Source organism: Thalassophryne amazonica, chromosome 4, assembly GCF_902500255.1.
Source record: "Thalassophryne amazonica chromosome 4, fThaAma1.1, whole genome shotgun sequence".
In the NCBI taxonomy this organism is placed as follows: Eukaryota; Metazoa; Chordata; class Actinopteri; order Batrachoidiformes; family Batrachoididae; genus Thalassophryne; species Thalassophryne amazonica.
Window position 1 is genome coordinate 69,197,091 of NC_047106.1, and position 25,359 is coordinate 69,222,449.

At 40.4% G+C, this 25,359-nt stretch overlaps 1 protein-coding gene across 6 annotated transcripts in view; it reads left to right on the forward strand.

Moving 5' to 3' along the window:
* The window catches only part of sh3bgr (SH3 domain binding glutamate-rich protein), a 53,220-nt gene extending 28,570 nt beyond the window's left edge, over window positions 1-24,650 (forward strand). For 4 of the 6 annotated variants that reach the window (XM_034168075.1, XM_034168071.1, XM_034168069.1 and 1 more), the window contains 5 exons: window positions 6,366-6,389; window positions 6,789-6,815; window positions 17,489-17,521; window positions 17,914-17,970; window positions 24,005-24,142. In XM_034168075.1, coding sequence (XP_034023966.1) covers window positions 6,366-6,389; window positions 6,789-6,815; window positions 17,489-17,521; window positions 17,914-17,928 — 99 coding nt within the window. In that variant the 3' untranslated portion in view covers window positions 17,929-17,970; window positions 24,005-24,142. Of the gene's footprint in view, window positions 1-6,365; window positions 6,390-6,788; window positions 6,816-17,488; window positions 17,522-17,913; window positions 17,971-24,004 lie in introns of all 6 variants that reach the window. The other 2 variants (XM_034168068.1, XM_034168072.1) reach the window with 2 other exon arrangements.
* Window positions 24,651-25,359: the final 709 nt, after the last annotated feature.

Here is a 25,359-nt window from a genome sequence, read left to right on the forward strand (position 1 = left end):
TGTTGTGGGTCCGTGTTCCTACACTTTCACAACAAAAACTCTGTCATAATTGTGTTTAGAAACCAGTCACCATTTGTTTTATTATACATCTGTGTAGTTAATAAGTAAAATAATCTCCATGGACGATTCCCTTGCGCGTGCACGTAATATAAAAAGAAAAAGAAACTCCGTTCCTGCTGCTGCTCACTCCAAAAACTCTGTCATAATTGTGAAATAAAGGACAAAAGAGACATAAGTCCTGCTCACAGGCTGCTACCAGAGACAGGACATGTTCACATCTTCAGTCAAACTCCAGACATCTCCACGTCACTACATATTCAGTCCCTGATTGATCATCACGGCGCGAGACATACGGGAGTGGGATGGGAGTGGGAGTCATCTTTACAGGAGTGGGACAGGATGGGATTTTTTTTACTCCAGTTCAGGATTGGGACAGGATGGGATTTTTTTTCTGGGAGCGGGATGGGACGGGAGTGAAAATCCACTCCCGTGTCATGCTGTAGTCTGCATGCGCGACATACCATTTGTGACCATGATGTGGCCGTGCTGGGCACGCGTCATATCTGTTTTGCATGCTGTCCCGGTCCGCTGCCAAGCCACGCCAACCCGTCGGTTGCGGATTTCAGCGAATGACAGGGGATATGCGGCGCGTTGGTTGTGTATGTCCTGCGTATGTCTTCAGTATGAGCCGCTCAAAAATCCTGGCTGCAGACATGCATGCCTCTGCGGATGATCACGGACGTGTTCGGATGGCAGCCGACTCATACAGGAATGTTACACGGTTATTGTGGTTGTTTGGCAGATGTGGGCCACTTTTGTGCGCATTCCATCCGCAAATCCTCCTAAATGCCAGTGGGACAGGACCCTTAGATATTACTTTGTCACACCTTGGAGTAGTGTGTGTGTATATGCTCTGGCATTGCTGGTCATGAGGACATGAGTGTGTAGGGCCAATATGTGCCCCATCATTGGTTGGACAGAGCAGCAGCTATGCATTTATTTTGGTATTTCTGTAACATCAAAATTGTACATGAGACATCATATTTCTACCTCAGTTAAGATTTGGGATTCTATTTCCTTATGAAGTGTTTTAAAAGAAATTACAGATCCTGATGATCAAAATACATGGAGTTTACATGGAGAAGGTGTAGAGAACCTCAATTCATTAAAGAGTGAAGCCAGTGAAGGCCTTTGGTAAAGTTGTTGTATATTTTTGATTTATTTGTCTGACACTAAAACTAGAATCTTTTATTTTTTTAATACTTTCAATCAATCAATCAATTTTTTTTATATAGCGCCAAATCACAACAAACAGTTGCCCCAAGACGCTTTATATTGTAAGGCAAGGCCATACAATAATTATGTAAAACCCCAACGGTCAAAACGACCCCCTGTGAGCAAGCACTTGGCTACAGTGGGAAGGAAAAACTCCCTTTTAACAGGAAGAAACCTCCAGCAGAACCAGGCTCAGGGAGGGGCAGTCTTCTGCTGGGACTGGTTGGGGCTGAGGGAGAGAACCAGGAAAAAGACATGCTGTGGAGGGGAGCAGAGATCGATCACTAATGATTAAATGCAGAGTGGTGCATACAGAGCAAAAAGAGAAAGAAACAGTGCATCATGGGAACCCCCCAGCAGTCTACGTCTATAGCAGCATAACTAAGGGATGGTTCAGGGTCACCTGATCCAGCCCTAACTATAAGCTTAAGCAAAAAGGAAAGTTTTAAGCCTAATCTTAAAAGTAGAGAGGGTGTCTGTCTCCCTGATCTGAATTGGGAGCTGGTTCCACAGGAGAGGAGCCTGAAAGCTGAAGGCTCTGCCTCCCATTCTACTCTTACAAACCCTAGGAACTACAAGTAAGCCTGCAGTCTGAGAGCGAAGCGCTCTATTGGGGTGATATGGTACTACGAGGTCCCTAAGATAAGATGGGACCTGATTATTCAAAACCTTATAAGTAAGAAGAAGAATTTTAAATTCTATTCTAGAATTAACAGGAAGCCAATGAAGAGAGGCCAATATGGGTGAGATATGCTCTCTCCTTCTAGTCCCCGTCAGTACCCTAGCTGCAGCATTTTGAATTAACTGAAGGCTTTTTAGGGAACTTTTAGGACAACCTGATAATAATGAATTACAATAGTCCAGCCTAGAGGAAATAAATGCATGAATTAGTTTTTCAGCATCACTCTGAGACAAGACCTTTCTGATTTTAGAGATATTGCGTAAATGCAAAAAAGCAGTCCTACATATTTGTTTAATATGCGCTTTGAATGACATATCCTGATCAAAAATGACTCCAAGATTTCTCACAGTATTACTAGAGGTCAGGGTAATGCCATCCAGAGTAAGGATCTGGTTAGACACCATGTTTCTAAGATTTGTGGGGCCAAGTACAATAACTTCAGTTTTATCTGAGTTTAAAAGCAGGAAATTAGAGGTCATCCATGTCTTTATGTCTGTAAGACAATCCTGCAGTTTAGCTAATTGGTGTGTGTCCTCTGGCTTCATGGATAGATAAAGCTGGGTATCATCTGCGTAACAATGAAAATTTAAGCAATACCGTCTAATAATACTGCCTAAGGGAAGCATGTATAAAGTGAATAAAATTGGTCCTAGCACAGAACCTTGTGGAACTCCATAATTAACTTTAGTCTGTGAAGAAGATTCCCCATTTACATGAACAAATTGTAATCTATTACACAAATATGATTCAAACCACCGCAGCACAGTGCCTTTAATACCTATGGCATGCTCTAATCTCTGTAATAAAATTTTATGGTCAACAGTATCAAAAGCAGCACTGAGGTCTAACAGAACAAGCACAGAGATGAGTCCACTGTCCGAGGCCATAAGAAGATCATTTGTAACCTTCACTAATGCTGTTTCTATACTATGATGAATTCTAAAACCTGACTGAAACTCTTCAAATAGACCATTCCTCTGCAGATGATCAGTTAGCTGTTTTACAACTACCCTTTCAAGAATTTTTGAGAGAAAAGGAAGGTTGGAGATTGGCCTATAATTAGCTAAGATAGCTGGGTCAAGTGATGGCTTTTTAAGTAATGGTTTAATTACTGCCACCTTAAAAGCCTGTGGTACATAGCCAACTAACAAAGATAGATTGATCATATTTAAGATCGAAGCATTAAATAATGGTAGGGCTTCCTTGAGCAGCCTGGTAGGAATGGGGTCTAATAAACATGTTGATGGTTTAGATGAAGTAACTAATGAAAATAACTCAGACAGAACAATCGGAGAGAAAGAGTCTAACCAAATACCGGCATCACTGAAAGCAGCCAAAGATAACGATACGTCTTTGGGATGGTTATGAGTAATTTTTTCTCTAATAGTTAAAATTTTGTTAGCAAAGAAAGTCATGAAGTCATTACTAGTTAAAGTTAATGGAATACTCAGCTCAATAGAGCTCTAACTCTTTGTCAGCCTGGCTACAGTGCTGAAAAGAAACCTGGGGTTGTTCTTATTTTCTTCAATTAGTGATGAGTAGAAAGATGTCCTAGCTTTACGGAGGGCTTTTTTATAGAACAGACTCTTTTTCCAGGCTAAGTGAAGATCTTCTAAATTAGTGAGACGCCATTTCCTCTCCAACTTACGGGTTATCTGCTTTAAGCTACGAGTTTGTGAGTTATACCACGGAGTCAGGCACTTCTGATTTAAAGCTCTCTTTTTTAGAGGAGCTACAGCATCCAAAGTTGTCTTCAATGAGGATGTAAAACTATTGATGAGATACTCTATCTCACTTACAGAGTTTAGGTAGCTACTCTGCACTGTGTTGGTATATGGCATTAGAGAACATAAAGAAGGAATCATATCCTTAAACCTAGTTACAGCACTTTCTGAAAGACTTCTAGTGTAATGAAACTTATTCCCCACTGCTGGGTAGTCCATCAGAGTAAATGTAAATGTTATTAAGAAATGATCAGACAGAAGGGAGTTTTCAGGGAATACTGTTAAGTCTTCTATTTCCATACCATAAGTCAGAACAAGATCTAAGATATGATTAAAGTGGTGGGTGGACTCATTTACTTTTTGAGCAAAGCCAATAGAGTCTAATAATAGATTAAATGCAGTGTTGAGGCTGTCATTCTCAGCATCTGTGTGGATGTTAAAATCGCCCACTATAATTATCTTATCTGAGCTAAGCACTAAGTCAGACAAAAGGTCTGAAAATTCACAGAGAAACTCACAGTAACGACCAGGTGGACGATAGATAATAACAAATAAAACTGGTTTTTGGGACTTCCAGTTTGGATGGACAAGACTAAGAGTCAAGCTTTCAAATGAATTAAAGCTCTGTCTGGGTTTTTGATTAATTAATAAGATGGAATGGAAGATTGCTGCTAATCCTCCGCCCCGGCCCGTGCTACGAGCATTCTGACAGTTAGTGTGACTCAGGGGTGTTGACTCATTTAAACTAACATATTCATCCTGCTGTAACCAGGTTTCTGTAAGGCAGAATAAATCAATATGTTGATCAATCATTATATCATTTACCAACAGGGACTTAGAAGAGAGAGACCTAATGTTTAATAGACCACATTTAACTGTTTTAGTCTGTGGTGCAGTTGAAGGTGCTATATTATTTTTTCTTTTTGAATTTTTATGCTTAAATAGATTTTTGCTGGTTATTGGTAGTCTGGGAGCAGGCACCGTCTCTATGGGGATGGGGTAATGAGGGGATGGCAGGGGGAGAGAAGCTGCAGAGAGGTGTGTAAGACTACAACTCTGCTTCCTGGTCCCAACCCTGGATAGTCACAGTTTGGAGGATTTAAGAAAATTGGCCAGATTTCTAGAAATGAGAGCTGCTCCATCCAAAGTGGGATGGATGCCGTCTCTCCTAACAAGACCAGGTTTTCCCCAGAAGCTTTGCCAATTATCTATGAAGCCCACCTCATTTTTTTGGACACCACTCAGACAGACAGCAATTCAAGGAGAACATGCGGCTAAACATGTCACTCCCGGTCCGATTGGGGAGGGGCCCAGACAAAACTACAGAGTCCAACATTGTTTTTGCAAAGTTACAGACCGATTCAATGTTAATTTTAGTGACCTCCGATTGGCGTAACCGGGTGTCATTACTGCTGACGTGAATTACAATCTTACCAAATTTACGCTTAGCCTTAGCCAGCAGTTTCAAATTTCCTTCAATGTCGTCTGCTCTGGCCCCCGGAAGACAATTGACTATGGTTGCTGGTGTCGCTAACTTCACATTTCGCAAAACAGAGTCGCCAATAACCAGAGTTTGATCCTCGGCGGGTGTGTCGTCGAGTGGGGAAAAACGGTTAGAGATGTGAACGGGTTGGCGGTGTACACGGGGCTTCTGTTTAGGGCTACGCTTCCTCCTCACAGTCACCCAGTCAGCCTGCTTTCCCGGCTGCTCGGGATCTGCCAGGGGGTAACTAACGGCGGCTAAGCTACCTTGGTCCGCACCGACTACAGGGGCCTGGCTAGCTGTAGAATTTTCCACGGTGCGGAGCCGAGTCTCCAATTCGCCCAGCCTGGCCTCCAAAGCCAGATGGAGGTGCTTGGAACACCTCCCTTGGGAGGCGCCCAGGAGGCATCCTTACCAGATGCCTGAACCACCTCAGCCTGCTCCTTTCAACACGACAGAGCAGCGACTCTACTCCGAGCCTCCCACGGATGACCGAACTTCTCACCCTATCTCTAAGGGAGACACCAGCCACCCTCCTGAGGAAGCCCGTTTCGGCCGCTTGTACCCACAATCTAGTTCTTTCGGTCATGACCCAACACTCATGACCATAGGTGAGAGTAGGAACGAAGATTGAACAGTAGCTCAAGAGCTTCGCCTTTTGGCTCAGCTCCCTTTTCACAGTACGGTAGAGTGAATGCAATACAGTACTGTACTTTTCCCATCAGAGAATATAATGGGCAGCCACAGTTCATTCCAAGATAATCTCCGTAATGCCCACAATTGTAGGGAGAAGATGATCAACAGTATTCAGAGGCCCATGTTTCTTGTACTCAAAGAATAGTTTGTGTATGTGTGTGTGTGTGTGTCTCATAGTATTATAAACTCACCCACTCTGTACTCAAACTGGAAGTTTGGTTTGCATCCGTTACACTAAGACATTTGTTTCAAAGTACTAAACGCTCACATTCTTCTGTTTTGTAGCTACTCATGTCAGTGTGAGACTCAAATGTTGGAAAATCTTTGTTTTTTGATTCACAGTTTCAAATGGTAGCAGCTTCAGGTCTGCCTGCCAGTAAAACAATGTTATGTGGTGGGATGGATTGAACATTATAAATCAATAAAGTCAATTAATTCAGAGCTTCACATTCCTCTTGCATGCTGCTCATGGAATTTGACGTGTTCTTTGCCCTTTTCCCCCCAGGAGGAAGAGGATTTGCAGTCAGAGGTAACTGTGTTCATCTCTTTCTACAGCTGCTTCTTGCAGTCACCAAAAGTGTGGCTTTGGTGGTGGTGGTGACATCAGAGAAGACCTGTTGTCATTGGATGAAATTCCTTGTCATGTGTTCTGTTGTCTCATCTATAGAATGTTTACTTCAAAAGTTCCACCTTTATCTTTTTGCTTTTTTTCTCTATTCTTTCTGTTCCACATTTTTTCCATTATGGTATCACTGTTCTCTCTTCACATCCTGCTCCTCATTTCTTCTCAGTCGGGTTGTTGTTTCCTGACATCCTCACCTTTCTCCATAGTTTTTCATTTGACATCGGATGACTTTTCCCGTCATGCATGCTGATGGCGCTCTCTTGCTTCGCTCACAGCCGCTGATCTGTCTGTTATCCCTTCTAGGAGGAAGAGGAGCTACAACAGCTTGAGGTAGATTCATGTCATATTGCATTTAGCTTCAATTTCTTTTCGCCTTCATCGCATTAAATTATTTTCTTGCCTCCTGTGCTGCCCTTTCAGCAGGGGAGTAGCCAGGACAGTGCTGTGCCCACACCAAAAACTGACATTCTTTACACTAAAATTCAAACATATTTCATATGTTTAAATTTTTGAGTCAACCCCTTAATATAAGTTATAAATTAGGATGAAATATTTTTATGCTTTAACATCCCATTCTGCTTACATCAGCAGTGGCATCATCAGGTTGTATTTGTAGTTCCAAGTCTGGGCATGTGTGCAGTCGTCGCATGTCTCCACATCCACCACACGGTGGAACTGCCCTTGGGTCCAGGATGGCAGTCATGTATGTGGACAATCGTAGCCATTTATCAGTTGAATCCAAATGACACGTGGGTGTCCCGTCCCCTTGGCTTTTTCCAGTTGCTGGAGTTCTCAGCACTAAGACCTGTGGATTGTATCATGCTCAGGGAAGTGCTCAAGAGTGTTTTAGCTGACATTCCCTTAAACTTCAAGTTAAATGGACACAAAGGTTCCTCTTGTCTAGACAGTCTATGGCACATGGTCCACAGTGCATGCCACAAATGCATTTGGGGTGTGTTTGACTCCACAATGCTGTCACATTCTGTTTCCTATTTTTATGCTCATACGGCCGAGGGTATTTTACCATTGCGTTATATTTTAATTTTGAGAGGGCTCCACACATTTTTGTATGCAGTTAGTACAAATGGGACCAAACAAAAAATTGTGTGGCATTAAATCTTTCATAACAATTTAAAGAGTCAGAATAATGTCTAAGGTAGGGGGCACATATTATTTATAATAATTACATTTATATTATATTAATAACATGGCTTACATTTGGTTTGTTGGTTTCTTTAGCTTATTGGTTCATTCATGTTGCAACTATCCTTCCTTGGGTACACAGAATAGTAATCTTGAGACAGTACAAAACACAAACCCACAAAACTTAAATGTCATAGTTACATAACATACAACTTCACATTGACAGTAATGTTAATACATTGGAAATAATGAAATTCAATTCAATTCATTTTTTCATTTATATAGCACCAAATCACAACAGAGTTGCCTCAAGGTGCTTCACACAGGTAAGGTCTAACCTTACCAACCCCCAGAGCAACAGTGGTAAGGAAAAACTCCCTCTGAGGAAGAAACCTCAGACCAGACTCAAAGGGGTGACCCTCTGTTTGGGCCATGCTACAAACATAAATTACAGAACAATTCACAGAACAATTCATGGACGAATATACAAGAAATGCTGTTGGTGCACAGGACAGGAGGGTCGCCATGCTATGTTATATATTTTAGAAAATGCCAACACAGTAATACAATAAACAGGCTCCACCTGAAATGATGAATTATCCCGGACTGTATCAAATAATTAATTCTCTCAAGGTTTGCCTAAAATAAATACCATACATTCTGTAGCAAATGTTATACCCCGTCACACATAGCTAGATTCACGCAGAATGGCGTCAGAACGATGAATTGGTGCACATCCGAAAAGTGTCGGATTTCAATTCCAGAATGTTCTGACAGCCATCTGTGGAAGTTCACACAGTTGGTCAAAATCGGCCGATGGCCCCAAGAGTGATGCACATGTTCAAAACCCTCCGGGTGCCGTCGAGATGGGACACCTATCCGATGGCAGTCCATGTGCAATCTGAGGACCATCTGACCGCAATTTATATATTCTGATGCCGGCAAAACAGGATCCAAAATGATTTGAGCACATACGAGGGAACCTCGAGATGGAATTGGCACGGCAAAGCCTGCCGATATGACCTGCGTGTGCTATGTATAATAATACCCGTAATAATTACGAATTATTATCATGTACAGTGAATGTGAACAGCAGCTATCAAACTGCTGCAAATCTGAACAGGCTGTTATATCCACAATAGACCTTACAGCACAGATATTTGTCCATTCCTTCCCATGTGCGACGTGAATAATGTGAATATTGTCTCCATCATAACTTTATATAACATGGGCAGCTGCACCTCTCTGTGGTGCGCAGTAACGTGTCAGGCTCGGAGCTGAATGGATCTCACGCTGTAATAAATGATTACCTTGTAACTCTGCAGGAGATATGACATGGAACTGTTGTGCCAGGCTGTTACAGCATTAATAAACATGAATCTCACCTCCAACAGTGGTCCAGGAGTGTTTCACAGCGCGGATGTGGAGCCGGACTGCAGCCTGTGATTAAAATCCACTCACCCAAAATAAAAAAAAATAAGTCCCATGTGATAATCCAACCATTGCGGTGTCCAGAGTTGTGTTGTGCTGTTGATGTGAGCAAAAAAGAAATGAAAGTTCCCTGGAAAGGCTCCGTCTGATGCACAGGACAGCATGGTCCACTTCCAACAAACTTTCAGCGAAGCTGTCCAGTGCCCCGCACGCACATGTGCGCCCCGCGCTCAGTGGCTTACGCAGTGTTATGCGTACATACACACACAGACACATGGCTGAGTGATAATTGCAGCCCCACGCGTGTGCGTGGAGCGTATGTGTGCCACGCACGCGTGTGTGCTGCACACTTGCAGGCATGTGTGCGTGAAGAACACAGCGCTGCCTCCCACTCTGGGCCTGTGTTTGCCATCCAGACGTTTGGACATCGGGCAGTCTTCAGCACCTTTTATGGCAGTCTGTGTCATCTACCTGTTCTCTACATGCGCTTTGGATGCCATTGTGCAGGTGTGGACGAGGTAATCCGGATGCGTTCTGACAATGCTGACCACGCCTCTTTTCGTCCTGACTGCATCAAATTATGGCAATATTTGCTGTGTCAGGCATGGTTCCTGCATGGTTCCTTGCTATGTGTGACGGGGGCTTTAGTATCCAACAACCTTCAATCCCAAATCTGTTATACAAACAAATTCAACAAAGCAACCATCTTTCATAAATGTTGATGTTTATAAATGTTTTTGTATAGTTTTTTTTTCTTTCCTCAATTTTTAAACCAAATATACAGCTTTGTCTTAATTAATTGATAATGTAGTTCATAACGAGTTCTTATCTATGGGGAAATTTAATTGCTTCCAGCTGTATGTCTTTTAGAATAGCAGTGTATATCAGTATTAAAAGATACTTCTTCATATACACTCAACAAAAATATAAACGCAACACTTTTGGTTTTGCTCCCATTTTGTATGAGATGAACTGAAAGATCTAAAACTTTTTCCACATACACAATATCACCATTTCCCTCAAATATTGTTCACAAACCAGTCTAAATCTGTGATAGTGAGCAATTCTCCTTTGCTGAGATAATCCATCCCACCTCACAGGTGTGCCATATCAAGATGCTGATTAGACACCATGATTAGTGCACAGGTGTGCCTTAGACTGTCCACAATAAAAGGCCACTTTGAAAGGTGCAGTTTTATCGCACAGCACAATGCCACAGATGTCGCAAGATTTGAGGGAGCGTGCAATTGGCATGCTGACAGCAGGAATGTCAACCAGAGCTGTTGCTCGTGTATTGAATGTTCATGTCTCTACCATAAGTCGTCTCCAAAGGCGTTTCAGAGAATTTGGCAGTACATCCAACCAGCCTCACAACCGCAGACCACGTGTAACCACACCAGCCCAGGACCTCCACATCCAGCATGTTCACCTCCAAGATCGTCTGAGACCAGCCACTCGGACAGCTGCTGAAACAATCGGTTTGCATAACCAAAGAATTTCTGCACAAACTGTCAGAAACCGTCTCAGGGAAGCTCATCTGCATGCTTGTCGTCCTCATTAGGGTCTCGACCTGGCTCCAGTTCGTCGTCGTAACCGACTTGAGTGGGCAAATGCTCACATTCGCTGGCGTTTGGCACGTTGGAGAGGTGTTCTCTTCACGGATGATGCGAAGGAGATGTGTTGCACTGCATGAGGCAAATGGTGGTCCCACCAGATACTGACTGGTATCCCCCCCAATAAAACAAAACTGCACCTTTCAGAGTGGCCTTTTATTGTGGACAGTCTAAGGCACACCTGTGCACTAATCATGGTGTCTAATCAGCATCTTGGTATGGCACACCTGTGAGGTGGGATGGATTATCTCAGCAAAGGAGAAGTGCTCACTATCACAGATTTCGACTGGTTTGTGAACAATATTTGAGGGAAATGGTGATATTGTGTATGTGGAAAAAGTTTTAGATCTTTGAGTTCATCTCATACAAAATGGGAGCAAAACCAAAAGTGTTGCGTTTATATTTTTGTTGAGTATAGAATCCATGATTGGTGGTGGATTCAGAATTCACATTCATGCTTAAAATGCATGAATGTGCTTTTTTGTTTGACTAAATAATAGACGGTTATATTAATTGACAGGTGAAATAATGAGTCACGCTTTATTATGATTCTTAATGGCTCCCTGCAACCTCCAGTGATGGTCATTAACTTTCATTACATCTTATAAAAAGTATTTATTGTATATTAAAAATGTTTGTTTGTTTTAGCCATTGAGAAAAACAAACAGTGGAGGCCTGAATGCAAGTTTAGTATTTTAAACCTGTATGACATATGCTAAATGTTCACCATGATTAACATGGCGAACATTTAGCATATATCATACAGCATTAATTAACACAGGGTTAATTGAAACTGAAACTGTTTGTGATGCCAAAGAATTCACCTGCATTAAACAGCAATGTGTTATGAAATGAACTTCTACTTCTCATACATTCCAGCCATTGGTCTTTCAAAACACATGCTTCACTGCTTTGCTTTGCTCTTTTTGCACTACCTTTCTGTGTATTTTTCCATTGTCCATGCTTTCTTGCAGGAGAGTGAAGAACCAAACAGTGAGATAGAATCCTCTGGTTGTCTCTCTTTGTGCTGCATTAGCTTTTATATTCTTATTTTTACCCGAGGCCATCAAATATGGCCATCGGGTATTGCGAAGGCTTTGCGTACATCCGTCTGTGCTCTGAATAAGTCCAGTCCTATTACTGCCAGAGTCTTCAAATTTACAGGGAACATTCTTGGGACACAAGCCTTGGACAAGTTCAAAGATGGCTAACCTTGACCTATTTTAAGAGGTGAAAATTCACATTCTGTTTTAATCTGTTCAGTTTTGTTTTTGAGCGGTGAGCATGACAGCCAGTCAGAGCAGCTCTAAAATTGCTTTGTTTTGTATGTTTATATACATGGTTCTCATATTATGTAAAAGCTAGCGAGAAATAAACATTTCTAAAACTGAAAACGCTGTTTTTGGAACCTCATATCACCTCTGAGCTTATTTACAAGACATTTCGCGGACGTTAGCATGGTGACATCATAGCCTGGTAGCTAGCTGCAAAACTCTTTTGTTTGTAATTATATTCTTTGTCATATACAGTTGTCCGCTAATTAGCGAAGCTAACTTTTTGTTAGCAGATTAGCTTTTCAGCTAACTTAAAAACCATCTGTGGACCAGTTAGCTTCTGCTAAATTTAGTTTTGCTAACTTTTAGACCACTAACATTTTTTTTTTTTTTTTTTTTTGCTGGCATAGTTAGTAAAGCCGAACATTCAAAAATGTTTGTAAACCCTAAAATCATACATGTTAGTTCCTGTCTGTTATGTGTTTTGCAGCTGTGAGGAGCTGAGTTCAGCCCTACCCCAGCAGAAGGGGCCTGGCTGCGAGGCCAGACATGTGGCAGAAGGGATCTGAAGGTTTGCATTTTGGGTCAAAGTCCATACAACATTTCCATTTACTGTATGGGAGTGTGAATATCACACAATCACTATTCGTTGCGCTGAATCACACTTAACAAACAGAATTTTCAGTTTTGCAAATGCCTTTTTTTACAAATGAAAAAATGACATATTTACAAATTGCACATTTATTTGTAAAAAACAACACACACATTACAGTAACTTGTATATTATTTTATTTATTTTTTACAAATAAATAAATCAACCAACCAGTGGTAAGAAGGCTCATTTTCCCATAATGCATTCTGGCATGTTCAGACCTTTAGAATTAGTGCATTACTTTAAAACTAAAAGATACGTGTGATATTTTCACTTTGTAAAAATGACAGAGTTGACATTAATATCAATAAACTGTTTGGAATTAGTTTGGGTTTCAAACCATAAGTCAAATCTGCTTTGCTTTTGATGCCTTCTGCCACACGTCTGTGGCACTGTGTGTGTTGAATGTAAATGACTTTTCCTTGCAGCAGTGGGCAGGGCGCACAAAGACAGAAACACTGACTCGTTGTTTGAGTTGGGTTTGTGATCGCCTTTGATTCTCAGAAGCGTTGACGGTGCTTAAACTCAAAACTGGCTTGTCTGTAGTAGGCAGCGTATCAGAGTCAATACTAAAAGTTAGCGGTTAGCTGTAGCTTCCACTAAATTTTTTTATCAGTTTAGCGTTATACAGATAACTTTACAGTTAGCAGATTAGCGGTTATTGAAGGTAACTTTATGGTTACCTGTGCCCACCACTAGTCATATTATGTAAAAGCTAGCAAGAAATAAACACTTCTAAAATGAAAATACTGTTTTTGTAACCTGATAACACCTCTGGAGTCATGTACAAGACATTTTGCAACTTGCATTTTGCAATTTTGCTAACTTCTGCGAACTCAAAGCTAACTTTCTATGGAATTAAATTTGTCTCATTAATACCTGCAATTACCATGCTCAGAGGGTGATCTACAAATATTCCTTGATTTGCACAACCTCCGCTCTTTAAACATGTTGTTTTTGATTGATTGATAACTTTATTGAACATGTACAAATTGTACGTAAGACAGTAGGATCTTAATAATTAAATTCCCCCGGAGGAGCTGGGGGAGGTGTGTGTGGATCGGGAGGTCTGGGCAGCTTTGCTTGAGCTGCTGCCCCCGTGACCTGACCTAGGATAAGCGGAAGAAAATGGATGGATGGATGGATGGATGGACAGTGCTCATACGGCCAAGGGTTGTTAGCATTGCGTTTTGTTTTTTTACTTTATTATTATTTTACTTAGGTGGCTTAGACCAATAACACATTTTAATTGTGAAGGAGCAGTAACTTACCTTTTTTTCCCTTCTTGTAAACACTCATGTACTCTGATTTGCTCCCTGATTTCATCTTCTGTAGGAAGAAGAGCCTGAAGCATCAGAGGTATATTCAAAGTGCCGATTCTCCATCTGCGTTTAGCATGGCATAATCCTAATTAGAGAAGTGGGGATTTCTGTGCACAACCTGACTTCTTACAATAACTGTATGGGTTTATGTGAACTTCTCTACTGTGCCATCTATCTTCAGACAGGAGTGTAACATGCAGTGTGCATTTTACAAATTTGACATAACCTTTTAATTTATTTTTTTAATAAGCATTACTTTTTCATCTTTAGTTTGTTGAAGTTTACATTAGCCATTCTACGTACGCACATTTTCTTTCAAAGATTGCCAAACCTTTCTTGCTTTTATAGTTTGATGACTTAAAAGTCCCACTCAATGATATTTATACAAAGTTTTAGTTTAAACTGTCTGAGGTACCTGTTTTTGTTGTAGGGAATTGATGTTCTCTCATCAACACTGTTTTCATCATTGAGCAGTAATCAATATAATGTCGTTTATCAGGCGTAACTGCTTTGCCGTACACTTGTAGTTGACCTGCCTATACTTCACTCAGCCCACACATATGTATGTACTCCTTCCCCAGAATGAATGTGATTCAGTGCAATTATGTATTTATTTTTGCAAAATAAATAAGTAAAAAAAAAAAAAAGATATTACTATAGTTTTAGTTTTTCCTTCCCTTTTTCTTTGGCCCATCTGGGGTGGGGTGATCTTTTTAAGAGTGTTGTGACGTTATTTCACATTTACAGTTCACATTTGACAACCTCAGAGCACACAATACCTTGCATGACACTCTGATCTTTGGTGCCCCCTGAAGGGGGTTTGTAACCCAGATTGGGAACCAAGATTTTAGTTGTCAGAAACGGACTCACGACTGAATAACAATGTTCTATCTCTGCAGAAAGTGCAGCAAACAGTTCATTGCTAGAAATTTATGAGGCTACCCCCCCCCCCCCCAAAAAAAACCCCTTTTGACCTCTTTCGAAAATACGTCTATCATGAATTGATGAAAATGACGGCTAGTCCGCTCTGTGTAAGCCTGATTCCGTCATATCTCAGAAGCTAAGCAGTGTGGGGACTGGTTAGTACTTGGATGGGAGATGTCTTCGGAAGAACAAAGATCTGTGATATGTGTGTGTTTCTCCAGGTAAAACTGGAGTTGTGTCAGGAAGGGCATCTGGCATAAAACTTGTGCCAAATACCAATGCGGATCTGGCTGTATCCGCTGTGGTGACCCCGAGCAGCTGAAAGGACAGCAACAAATTAATTGATGAAAACCAACTGACCATCAAATTAGTTAAAATTAATAAACACTACAGTAGTAACCAACTCATATCTATTAACTTTCATATTTTGTACTACTCTGTGTTACATTAGCTAGTTTATACAGTTGGCAGGACAGTGTCTTTCGACGTATTCGGTTACACATCAACCATGTGTAAAGAAAAATGTTGGAATTTGGGGGAGGTGATGGTCTAGTGGTTAAGGTGTTGGGCTTGAGACCAGAAGATCCTTGATTCAAATCCCCGCCTGGCTGGAACATCACTAAGGGCCCTTGGGCAAGGTCCTTAATCCCCTATTGTTCCCGGTGTGCATTGAGCACCTTGTATGGCAGCACCCTGACATCGGGGTGAATGTGAGGCATAATTGTAAAGCGCTTTGAGCGTCTGATGCAGATGGAAAAGCGCTATATAAATGCAGTCCATTTACCATTTATTTGGAATTTGTTATAAAGGTAGAAACAGCATTTTGAAGCCACGCCAGTGTCAAAAACAGTGACGTGCGGTGAGGTTGATGGCTGGCGAGGCACTGACTTCATCACAATCAGATTTACAAACATATGAACCCCACAGAGTAGCTTATTCACCATTTGATTGACAGCAGTTATGTGTAAAATCTCATATCAGCATTCTTTACTCATACAAACTGTAGCACACAAAAAAGCACATTCAATTTAAAAAACACTATTATGGACTTACCTTTACTTATTAATGAATTCCATGTACTGCTCCTTCTGAACAAAAGCATCAATAACATGCTTGTGGAAGTTTACCTAATCTTCCTTCAGTTTTAAAAGTCTCTCTGTCTCAGTGGAGATCACTGCCAGGGAACAAAGTCGTCCTTCATCAGTCCTGTTCCGACTGTACGTTTTGAGCCTTTTCTGGCTTTGAATGTGCGTGGTTGACCGCTTGTCTGTGATGACACTTCTTTGTAAATTCTTTAGGCCACAATATCCCATCTGAGTCCAGACATTGTCACAAGTTGAAAAAAATAAGGCAGGAAAAGCAGAAAAGGTAGTTTCTTGCTGAACGTCCACACAGCCAGACTTTTCCTGTGTACCACTCTGTCTGAAAAGAGCGGGTCTTCTGTACCGCAATCTGAAGCAAACCTTTTAGCTCCGGCGTGGGTCTTCCTTTAATTATCTCCTCTTGTTTCAATTGAAAGTCCAGTTTAGAAAAATGTTTTAGTTTGGATATGTAATACTCCATTCTGAAAGTAAAATAAATGCACCACAGCTCTTGACTTGCTAACTGTAAATTGAAGCTTGCTGTCACTTATTCTGCAGCTGAGAAGTTGCTGCAAGAAGAATCCCTGGGATCACTAGTGCCCCCTACCATGAGGCAGGAGAACTGCGTGCCTCACTTTGTGCTTTTTTGCAGCCGTTTTCTGATCGCTCTGCACACGAAACACATTACACACACATACAGTTGTTGACAAAAAACTGTACATTATGTACATCAGCTAAACTATGTAATTTAAGTTCATATAACCAAAATGTTTCACCATTTTAATAGTGACATACAGACACACAGTGAGATAGTCTCATTGCACAGTATGCCAGCAGTTAGCCCAGTGATTGTGCAATCCAAGGTGAGGTGCAGCTGGCTGCTGCCTCGCCACACGTCTCTTCTCATCTTCTCTTCTCGAACTGAAGTTAAAAGGAAAATAACTTTATAGTACAAATCACTGGATAAATATAACCATTTAATTTAATTAATTTTTTTAATTGTTACATTTTTCATTCCATGATGACATGTGCAGCACTGTTTGTTTAATAGTGTTGTGGTGTTTACCATTTATGTAATGGTGGACAAAGATGTGGCTTCTGTTTGTCATAACATTGTAATAACCCTGATGCCAAAATATGGCCATCGATTATTGCGAAGACTTTGCGTCCGCCTGCCTGTCCGTGCTCAGTATGTCGAGTCCTAATACTGCCAGGGTCTTCAAGCGCCTTGGGGCAACTGTTTGTTGTGATTTGGCGCTATATAAATAAAATTGATTTGAAATTGATTTGATTTGAAATTCACAGGGAGCATTCTTGGGACAGACCTTGAACAAGTTCAAAGATGGCTAACATTCATCAATTCCAAGGGGTCAAAATGTCACATTCTTTCTACACAGTCTTTCATTGATTACATGCTCATACGGCTGAAGGTATTTTAGTACTGTTACATTTTTAAATTCTAAGATACCTTTTCAACAACTCTAATATGCAGTGGCTTCTCATGTTTGACATTTGAACCATGACTTCACAGCATCTTTGCATTTCTTTTTGGCATATCTAAGGAAGAAGAAGAAGAAGATTTGGAAAACACACAGGTAGTATTAAACTAAACCCAGTTTGTAAAGTTTGACGTGATCGAACTGCCTGTCCAAAGTCTTTGTTTTTTTACAAGGAAGGATTTATGTGGGACATGGCCATCAATATTGGACCGTTGATTAATCTCCCCCACGCTTTCCCTATTTCCCAGTAATGACTGGGAGTGACTCTGCACGCATCTCAGCAGCAGCAGCCTTGATGAAGGGCAATAAAGAAGAAAGCTCTTGGTTTTTTATTGTGTCACCCTCATTGAACTTATGAAAGAAAATCCAATGCTTATCTTTTTTTGCAAGGATTTTTCTTGGAAAACATTTTTGATCATCTGCACCATGTATTTTGTTGCTGTTTTTGTATGTATTTGTTGTTAATGAGTAATAATCTCTTTCTCCAGGAGGAAGCAGAGTAGTAAAGAGCCAGGTGACCATGATGTTGACTTACTACTATCCAGGTAAAATGCTGAACTTTTTTCCATTACCTTGAAGTTTCAATATTTCAGATTTACCACTGGATGGCAGTAAAACATTGTGTGGATGAATAGCAAAGACTTGAGGCAAGTGTGTTTGGTGATATTTTTACAACCCCAATTCCAATGATGTTGGGACGTGTGTGTGTGTGTGTGTGTGTGTGTGTGTGTGTGTGTGTGTGTGTGCGTATATATATGTATGTATGTATGTATGTATGTACAACCCCTGGCAAAAATTATGGAATCACCAGCCTCGGAGGATGTTCATTCAGTTGTTTAATTTTGTAGAAAAAAAGCAGATCACAGACACGACACAAAACTAAAGTCATTTCAAATGGCAACTTTCTGGCTTTAAGAAACACTATAAGAAATCAAGAAAAAAGATTGTGGCAGTCAGTAACGGTTACTTTTTTAGACCAAGCAGAGGGAAAAAATATGGAATCACTCAATTCTGAGGAAAAAATTATGGAATCACCCTGTAAATTTTCATCCCCAAAACTAACACCTGCATTATATCAGATCTGCTCGTTAGTCTGCATCTAAGCGTCAAGACAGAAAACTTAAAGCAATACGTATCAAAAATCGAAAAATGCACAACAAAACAAATGAGGAACGAATGGGTGGAAACTGGAGTCAACGTCTGTGACCGAACTGTAAGAAACCGCCTAAAGGAAATGGGATTTATATACAGAAAAGCTAAATGAAAGCCATCATTAACACCTAAACAGAAAAAAAACAAGGTTACAATGGGCTAAGGACAAGCAATCGTGGACTGTGGATGATTGGATGAAAGTCATATTCAGTGATGAATCTCGAATCTGCATTGGGCAAGGTGATGATGCTGGAACTTTTGTTTGGTGCCTTTCCAATGAGATTTATAAAGATGACTGCCTGAAGAGAACATGTAAATTTCCACAGACGATGATATGGGGCTGCATGTCAGGTAAAGGCACTGGGGAGATGGCTGTCATTACATCATCAATAAATGCACAAGTTTACATTGATATTTTGGACAATTGAAAGGATGTTTGGGGATGATGAAATCATTTTTCAAGATGATAATGCATCTTGCCATAGAGAAAAAACTGCGAAAACATTCCTTGCAAAAAGACACATAAGGTCAATGTCATGGCATAGGGTCAATGTCAACGAGCAGATCTGATTTGATGCAGGTGTTAGTTTGGGGGATGAAAATTTACAGGGTGATTCCATAATTTTTTCCTCAGAATTGAGTGATTCCATATTTTTTTCCTCTGCTTGGTCTAAAAAAGTAACCGTTACTGACTGCCACAATCTTTTTTTTTCTTGATTTCTTATAGTGTTTCTTAAAGCCAGAAAGTTGCCATTTGAAATGACTTTAGTTTTGTGTCATGTCTGTGATCTGCTTTTTTTCTACAAAATTAAACAACTGAATGAACATCCTCTGAGGCCGGTGATTCCATAATTTTTGCCAGGGGTTGTATGTGTGTGTGTGTGTGTGTGGACACAAAACCCCAATTCCAATGAAGTTGGGATGTTGTGAAAAATGTAAATTAAAAACAGAATACAATGATTTGCAAATCCTCTTCAACCTATATTCAATTAAATACACCAAGATATTTAATGTTCAAACTGATAAACTTTATTGTTTTTGTGCAAATATTTGCTCATTTTGAAATGGATGCCTGCAACACGTTTCAAAAAAGCTGGGACAGTGGTATGTTTATCACTGTGTTACATCACCTTTCCTTCTAACAACACTCAATAAGCGTTTAGGAACTGACAACAGTAATTGTTGAAGCTTTGTAGGTGGAATTCTTTCCCATTCTTGCTTGATGTACAACTTCAGTTGTTCAACAGTCCGGGGTCTCCGTTGTCATATTTTGCGCTTCATAATGCGGCGCACGTTTTTAATGGGCGACAGGTCTGGACTGCAGGCAGGCCAGTCTAGTACCTGCACTCCTTTACTACGAAGCCACGCTGTTGTAACACGTGCAGAATGTGGCTGGGCATTGTCTTGCTGAAATAAGTAGGGACGTCTCTGAAAAAGACGTTGCTTGGATGGCAGCATGTGTTGCTCCTAAACCTGGATGTACCTTTCAGCATTGATGGTGCCATCACAGATGTGTAAGTTCCCCATGCCATGGGCACTAACACACCCCCACAGCATCACAGATGCTTCACAGATGCTGCCTTTTAAACTTTGCGCTGGTAAAAATCTGGATAATCTTTATTCTCTTTTGTCCGGAGGATACAACGTCCATGATTTCCAAAAACAAGACCAAAGCACACTTTTCCACTTTCCGTCCGTGCATTTCAAATGAGCTCGGTCCCAGAGAAGGCGACTGCGTTTCTGGATGTTGTTGATGTATGGCTTTTGCTTTGCATGGTAGAGTTTTAACTTGCACTTGTAGATGTAGCGACAAACTGTGTTAACTGACAATGGTTTTCTGAAGTGTTCCTGAGACCACGCAGTAAGATCCTTTACACAATGATGTCGGTTTTTAATGCAGTGCCGCCTGAGGGATTGAAGGTCACTTGCATTCAATGTTGGTTTTCGGCCTTGCCTCTTATGTGTAGAAAGTTCTCCATATTCTCTGAATCTTCTAATTATATTATGGACTGCAGATGATGGAATCCCTAAATTCCTTGCAATTGAACGTTGAGAAACATTGTTCTTAAACTGTTGGACTATTTTTTCAGGCAGTTGTTCACAAAGTGGTGATCCTCGCCCCACCTTTGCTTGTGAACGGCTGAGCCTTTTGGGGATGCTCCTTTTATACCCAATCATGACACTCACCTGTTTCCAAACAGGTGTTCTTTGAGCATACATCAACTTTCCCAGTCTTTTGTTGCCCCGTCCCAACTGTTTTGAAATGTGTTGCAGGCATCCATTTCAAAATGAGCAAATATTTGCACAAAAACAATAAAGTTTATCAGTTTGAACATTAAATATCTTGTGTTTGTGGTGTATTCAATTCAATATAGGTTGAAGAGGATTTGCAAATCATTGTATTCTGTTTTTATTTACATTTTACACAACATCCCAACTTCACTGGAATTGGGGTTGTATATAGATATATTCACTCAGAAATTTGTTGTAGACTGCACATTGCCAGGACCATTTTGAGGAGTTGGGGCACTGAAAGTAGATAGACCTGGATTCAGTTCCGTTTGGGGAAGTATCCTGCATAGGGATGTGTATCGATAAGATTTTATCAGTATCGATACCATTATCGATTCCGCTTATCGATCCGATTCCTTATCGACAGTGGTGGGCACAGATAACCAAAAAATTAACTTCGATAACAGATAATCAGATAACTGAAAAGTAATCTTTGATAAAGCTGAAACGATAAACCACTCAAAAATGTATTGGAAGTTACAGATAATCGATAACCGATAAATTCCAGTATTGTCTCCGGTACACTTGCAACTACTAACAAGCTGATTTTGAGTTTTAACACCACGATCACTTCTGGAAGCATCAAAGGCGGCGACAGACCCAAATAATGAGTCAGCACTTCTGTCTTTGAGTGTCCTGCCCCCTGCTGGAAGCTCCAGTCTACTACATGGCTTCCAGCACAAACGCGGCTGAGAGGAGCCACAAAGCTCAACTCTCTACTCATTCACAATGCTGCCGTCAGGCGGAGGTCTTGGAAAATAAAGCAATGCTGACTTATGGTTTGGTGTAAATAAAATGAATACTGATAGACTAACCATTAATGTTAGTTCTGTCATTTGTGCAAAGTTAAGATATAACATATCTTTTAATGTTGAATAATGCACTAATTCTGAAGTTTTGTAACAAACATAGACAGATGGCATTCTGGGTAAAAGGTGCCTCCGCTAACACTGATTGGTTGACTCATTCATTCTATGTAAACCAACACGTTAATGTGAGGTGTGTTGTGTGTTGGTGTTTTTTTTTTTTTTTTGAGATTTCCAGACATTAATGTGAAGGTGATTGGTACCACTCTAATCCATAGAACTTTACACTTCAGAAGGACAGATGGAAATGTTATCACTGTACATCAAAATAATGGTGTCATCTGCTGTAAATGAAAAAGAAGAAGTGCTTTTATTGTCACTATACAACAAAACAAAATTTTTCCTTTGCATTTAACCCATTCTAATTACAGTTAAACACAATCCAACCACTATGAGCAGTGTAGTTGTGGATGAGGCTCTCTAATGGTAAAGCTGCCACTGAATGTCTTGGACTTTATTTCCATCAATTACAAAGAAATACTAACAGTATGGCACTCTATGGTAAATCTGCATGAAGTAGACAGTTCTCAAAACCTGAGTGACTGTGCAAGAAGAAGAGTGAGAAAAGCCACCGAGACAACCCAGAAGAAGTTATAGGATTATGCGGCTGTGGTTAGAGAAATGTTGGTGAATCGACGATAACACGTCGGATGATACCCGAAGTCGGGATGTTCCGCGACAGCAACATTAAAGGACTTCCCTCAATTTTGCCAAGATTTACAGCAATCGACAACCTTAATCCACCTCGCTTCATTCATCAGGGTGGATTTCTCATTCTTTATGGATTCAAGGTGGTAAAATAATTTAATTTCCTTTTCTCTAACCAGTGAGCCAGCACTCACAGCCAGAAACACCATGCTGTTTGCACGCAGATAGGATGTGAAAGCTGAGCAGTGATTGGTTCAGATGGATCATGTGGGCTTCTGCTTCTCATTGAAAAAATTCTAAACATTTTTTTTCTCTGGTTTATATCTCGCTGCTGTGTAGACTTTTTGAGTTGAACTCTGTGAAATGTACTTTTGTATATTTTTAACAAAATTACTGCGTAAATATCATTTAGACTGACTTTACTGGAACAGAATGGAAAGAATGATTTTTCATCTGCTCGCCTATTAAACAATCTGTGTCTCAGTGCAGTGAATTTCCAATGATGTTACATGTAGTGTTTGCAAGTAACAATCCAATAATGGTTTCATGCTTTTTCCATTTTCTGTCAGTGTGAGTGTTTTCTAGCAGCGTCTGTGTTTAGGTTTGCCACCAGCTATATTTATTAAAAATAATATATGGAATTTATCCATTTGTAACACAGCTGAAAAACAGCTTCAAATAAGAAGGTTGTGCATAGACTTGTGGACTTCTGAATTCCAGTGCAGATGGACTCCTAATAATCACTTTCAGGATAATACCTCTGCTTTACTCAGTGTGAGAGTGATGTGGCCACATCCTATGTTTCATATTCATCATCATCTCCTCATCACCTCTACAGTTGGCTTCATAAAAAAAAAAAAAAAAAAAAAAAAATCCCAACCTTTCCCAAGTGTATTGATTATCTCATATGTCTTTTGTAACTGTAGCAGAATACATTTACATGTATTTAATTGATTGTTACATTTTTCCATTATTCTGTTATGCTGCATGTGTATAAAATATGCTGTACTGCAAAGCAATAATATACAAATCTCTCACACAGTGATGCACTCCTTGATTTGTGAACTGTTTTTTTTGTGTTGCCATACATTGAAGTGCTCAGTCAGAGGAAAGAAAATAATGCAGCAGCCTATTTACCAGGGACTGTCACTACCATCAGCATTTGCAAACAGCTTCAGTGAGCACACTCTCTGCCTGAGGATCATCGGGAGCACAACAAAAACATCTCACCATTCCTTTCTTTATTCTGCAGAGGCAGTTGCTGTGTCAGTGATGAGTACTGTGATAATAATAATCCCAGTCATCGAAAGCCTTATCTCTTGGTCCTTCTGTGCATGTCAGGCCCATAGTGAAAAATGTGTGGTTTGAGGACAACTTAACAGAATGACTGTCAAGCAGCATATGATGGAATGGTAATGCTTGTTCCCCTCCTTCATTCATTATTTCTCAACCCCTGTAGGCCCCTGTCAGGCTTTGTTAGAAAAACTGCTAAGCAAGCTTCAGAGGTGTGGGAATACTGGGTGGCACAGGCATAGTGATGGTGTCATAGAGACTGGAGGCTGGCTCAGCTGTCACTAGGAACTGGGTGACCTAAATTTTTTTCATCTCTCTTGTCTTTTAGCTTGAAGGAGCCTTTTTCTTACCCAAACCTTGATGACCCCCTCAGACTGGCTACACCACCCTGTCCCAAGGCTGCACCGTGCTCCACTGAACAACATCCATTATCTACAACCTAAACCGGAAAATCCTAACCTGTCCAGTTTCCAACTTTTCTTGTTGTGACTGTAATATTGGCTCAGTTTTGATATTTTGCATATAGGGAGATAATGTAGGAGTATCGAAGATGGGCAGAGTAGTCTAGAGGTGTCAATTTGTTTTTAATAATTTTTTTATTTTTTTTTTATGAACCAGCAGTTTTTTTTTTAAACTCAACTTGATCTCTTGTTTCTCTCTCGGAAATTGTAGTTACATACATATATAACAAGTGACTGTGTCAAATGGGTAACCTTGCCATACCTTGACTTGCACCTCTACTTAAGTTTGCAAGGTTCAAAACGTGTGACTTATTCTCTTCGTATGTAACAGTCGTTTTGCAAGCGAAGAATTTTAATATCCACATTTGATAGAAAGACACACAGAGTAAAAGTGTAATGACCACCGCTATAATTACTGATGTGAATACTACTGTCTAGTCAGTGCACTTTGTTAAATGTAAAATGAAATATGTTATGAAGTCTTGGATGCAGTAAAGTACTGTACTAAATTCACATGTTTCTGTTTGGTCTTGTTTAAATTTTATTGTTATTGCATGAAAAACTGTAAGGACACTCAGTCCTGTGAGCATGCTTTGCTCTTCTGTAGCTTCTACATCTGTGGAACTGCACTCAGAACTACCCATGCAGACAGCTGGTACAGTCCTAACTCCTGAAAGTAGCCATTTATCTACTGCAGTCAGGTGATACATAGACGCCCCTTGATCATTTCCAGTTGCTTGGGCCCAGGGGCACTTGCACTCTGGATCATGGCCAGAAAAACATCACATGGCCATAATGTAGTTGATGTTCCCTTGTGATCCCAGCAGTATGCTTGAGTTTTGCATATACTGTAGGGAGATAATGTAGGAGTACTGAAGATGAGTAGTCTACAGGTGTCAATTGAGTTTCCCTGAGTAACTGTTAATTTGAGGCCTAGAACCAATGATGTCTAGTTGTCACATTAGGTCACTAGTTCATGGCCAAGTCTCATAACCATACAGTAAGACAGGAAGTGCCAGGCCCCTAAAGACTTGGACCTTAATTGTTCTGTAAAGGAGAGATCCCCCGCCCCAAAAAAAGCCTCTTTAAAAGTTTCCATGTTATATAATACAAAACAAAAGGAGAGTTACCAGATTAACCTAAAACACTGCTTTAATGTCGACACATAAAAGCATCCAGATCCGTATCTTTAAGGCAAGGGATTTGGACCGTGGGAATTTGG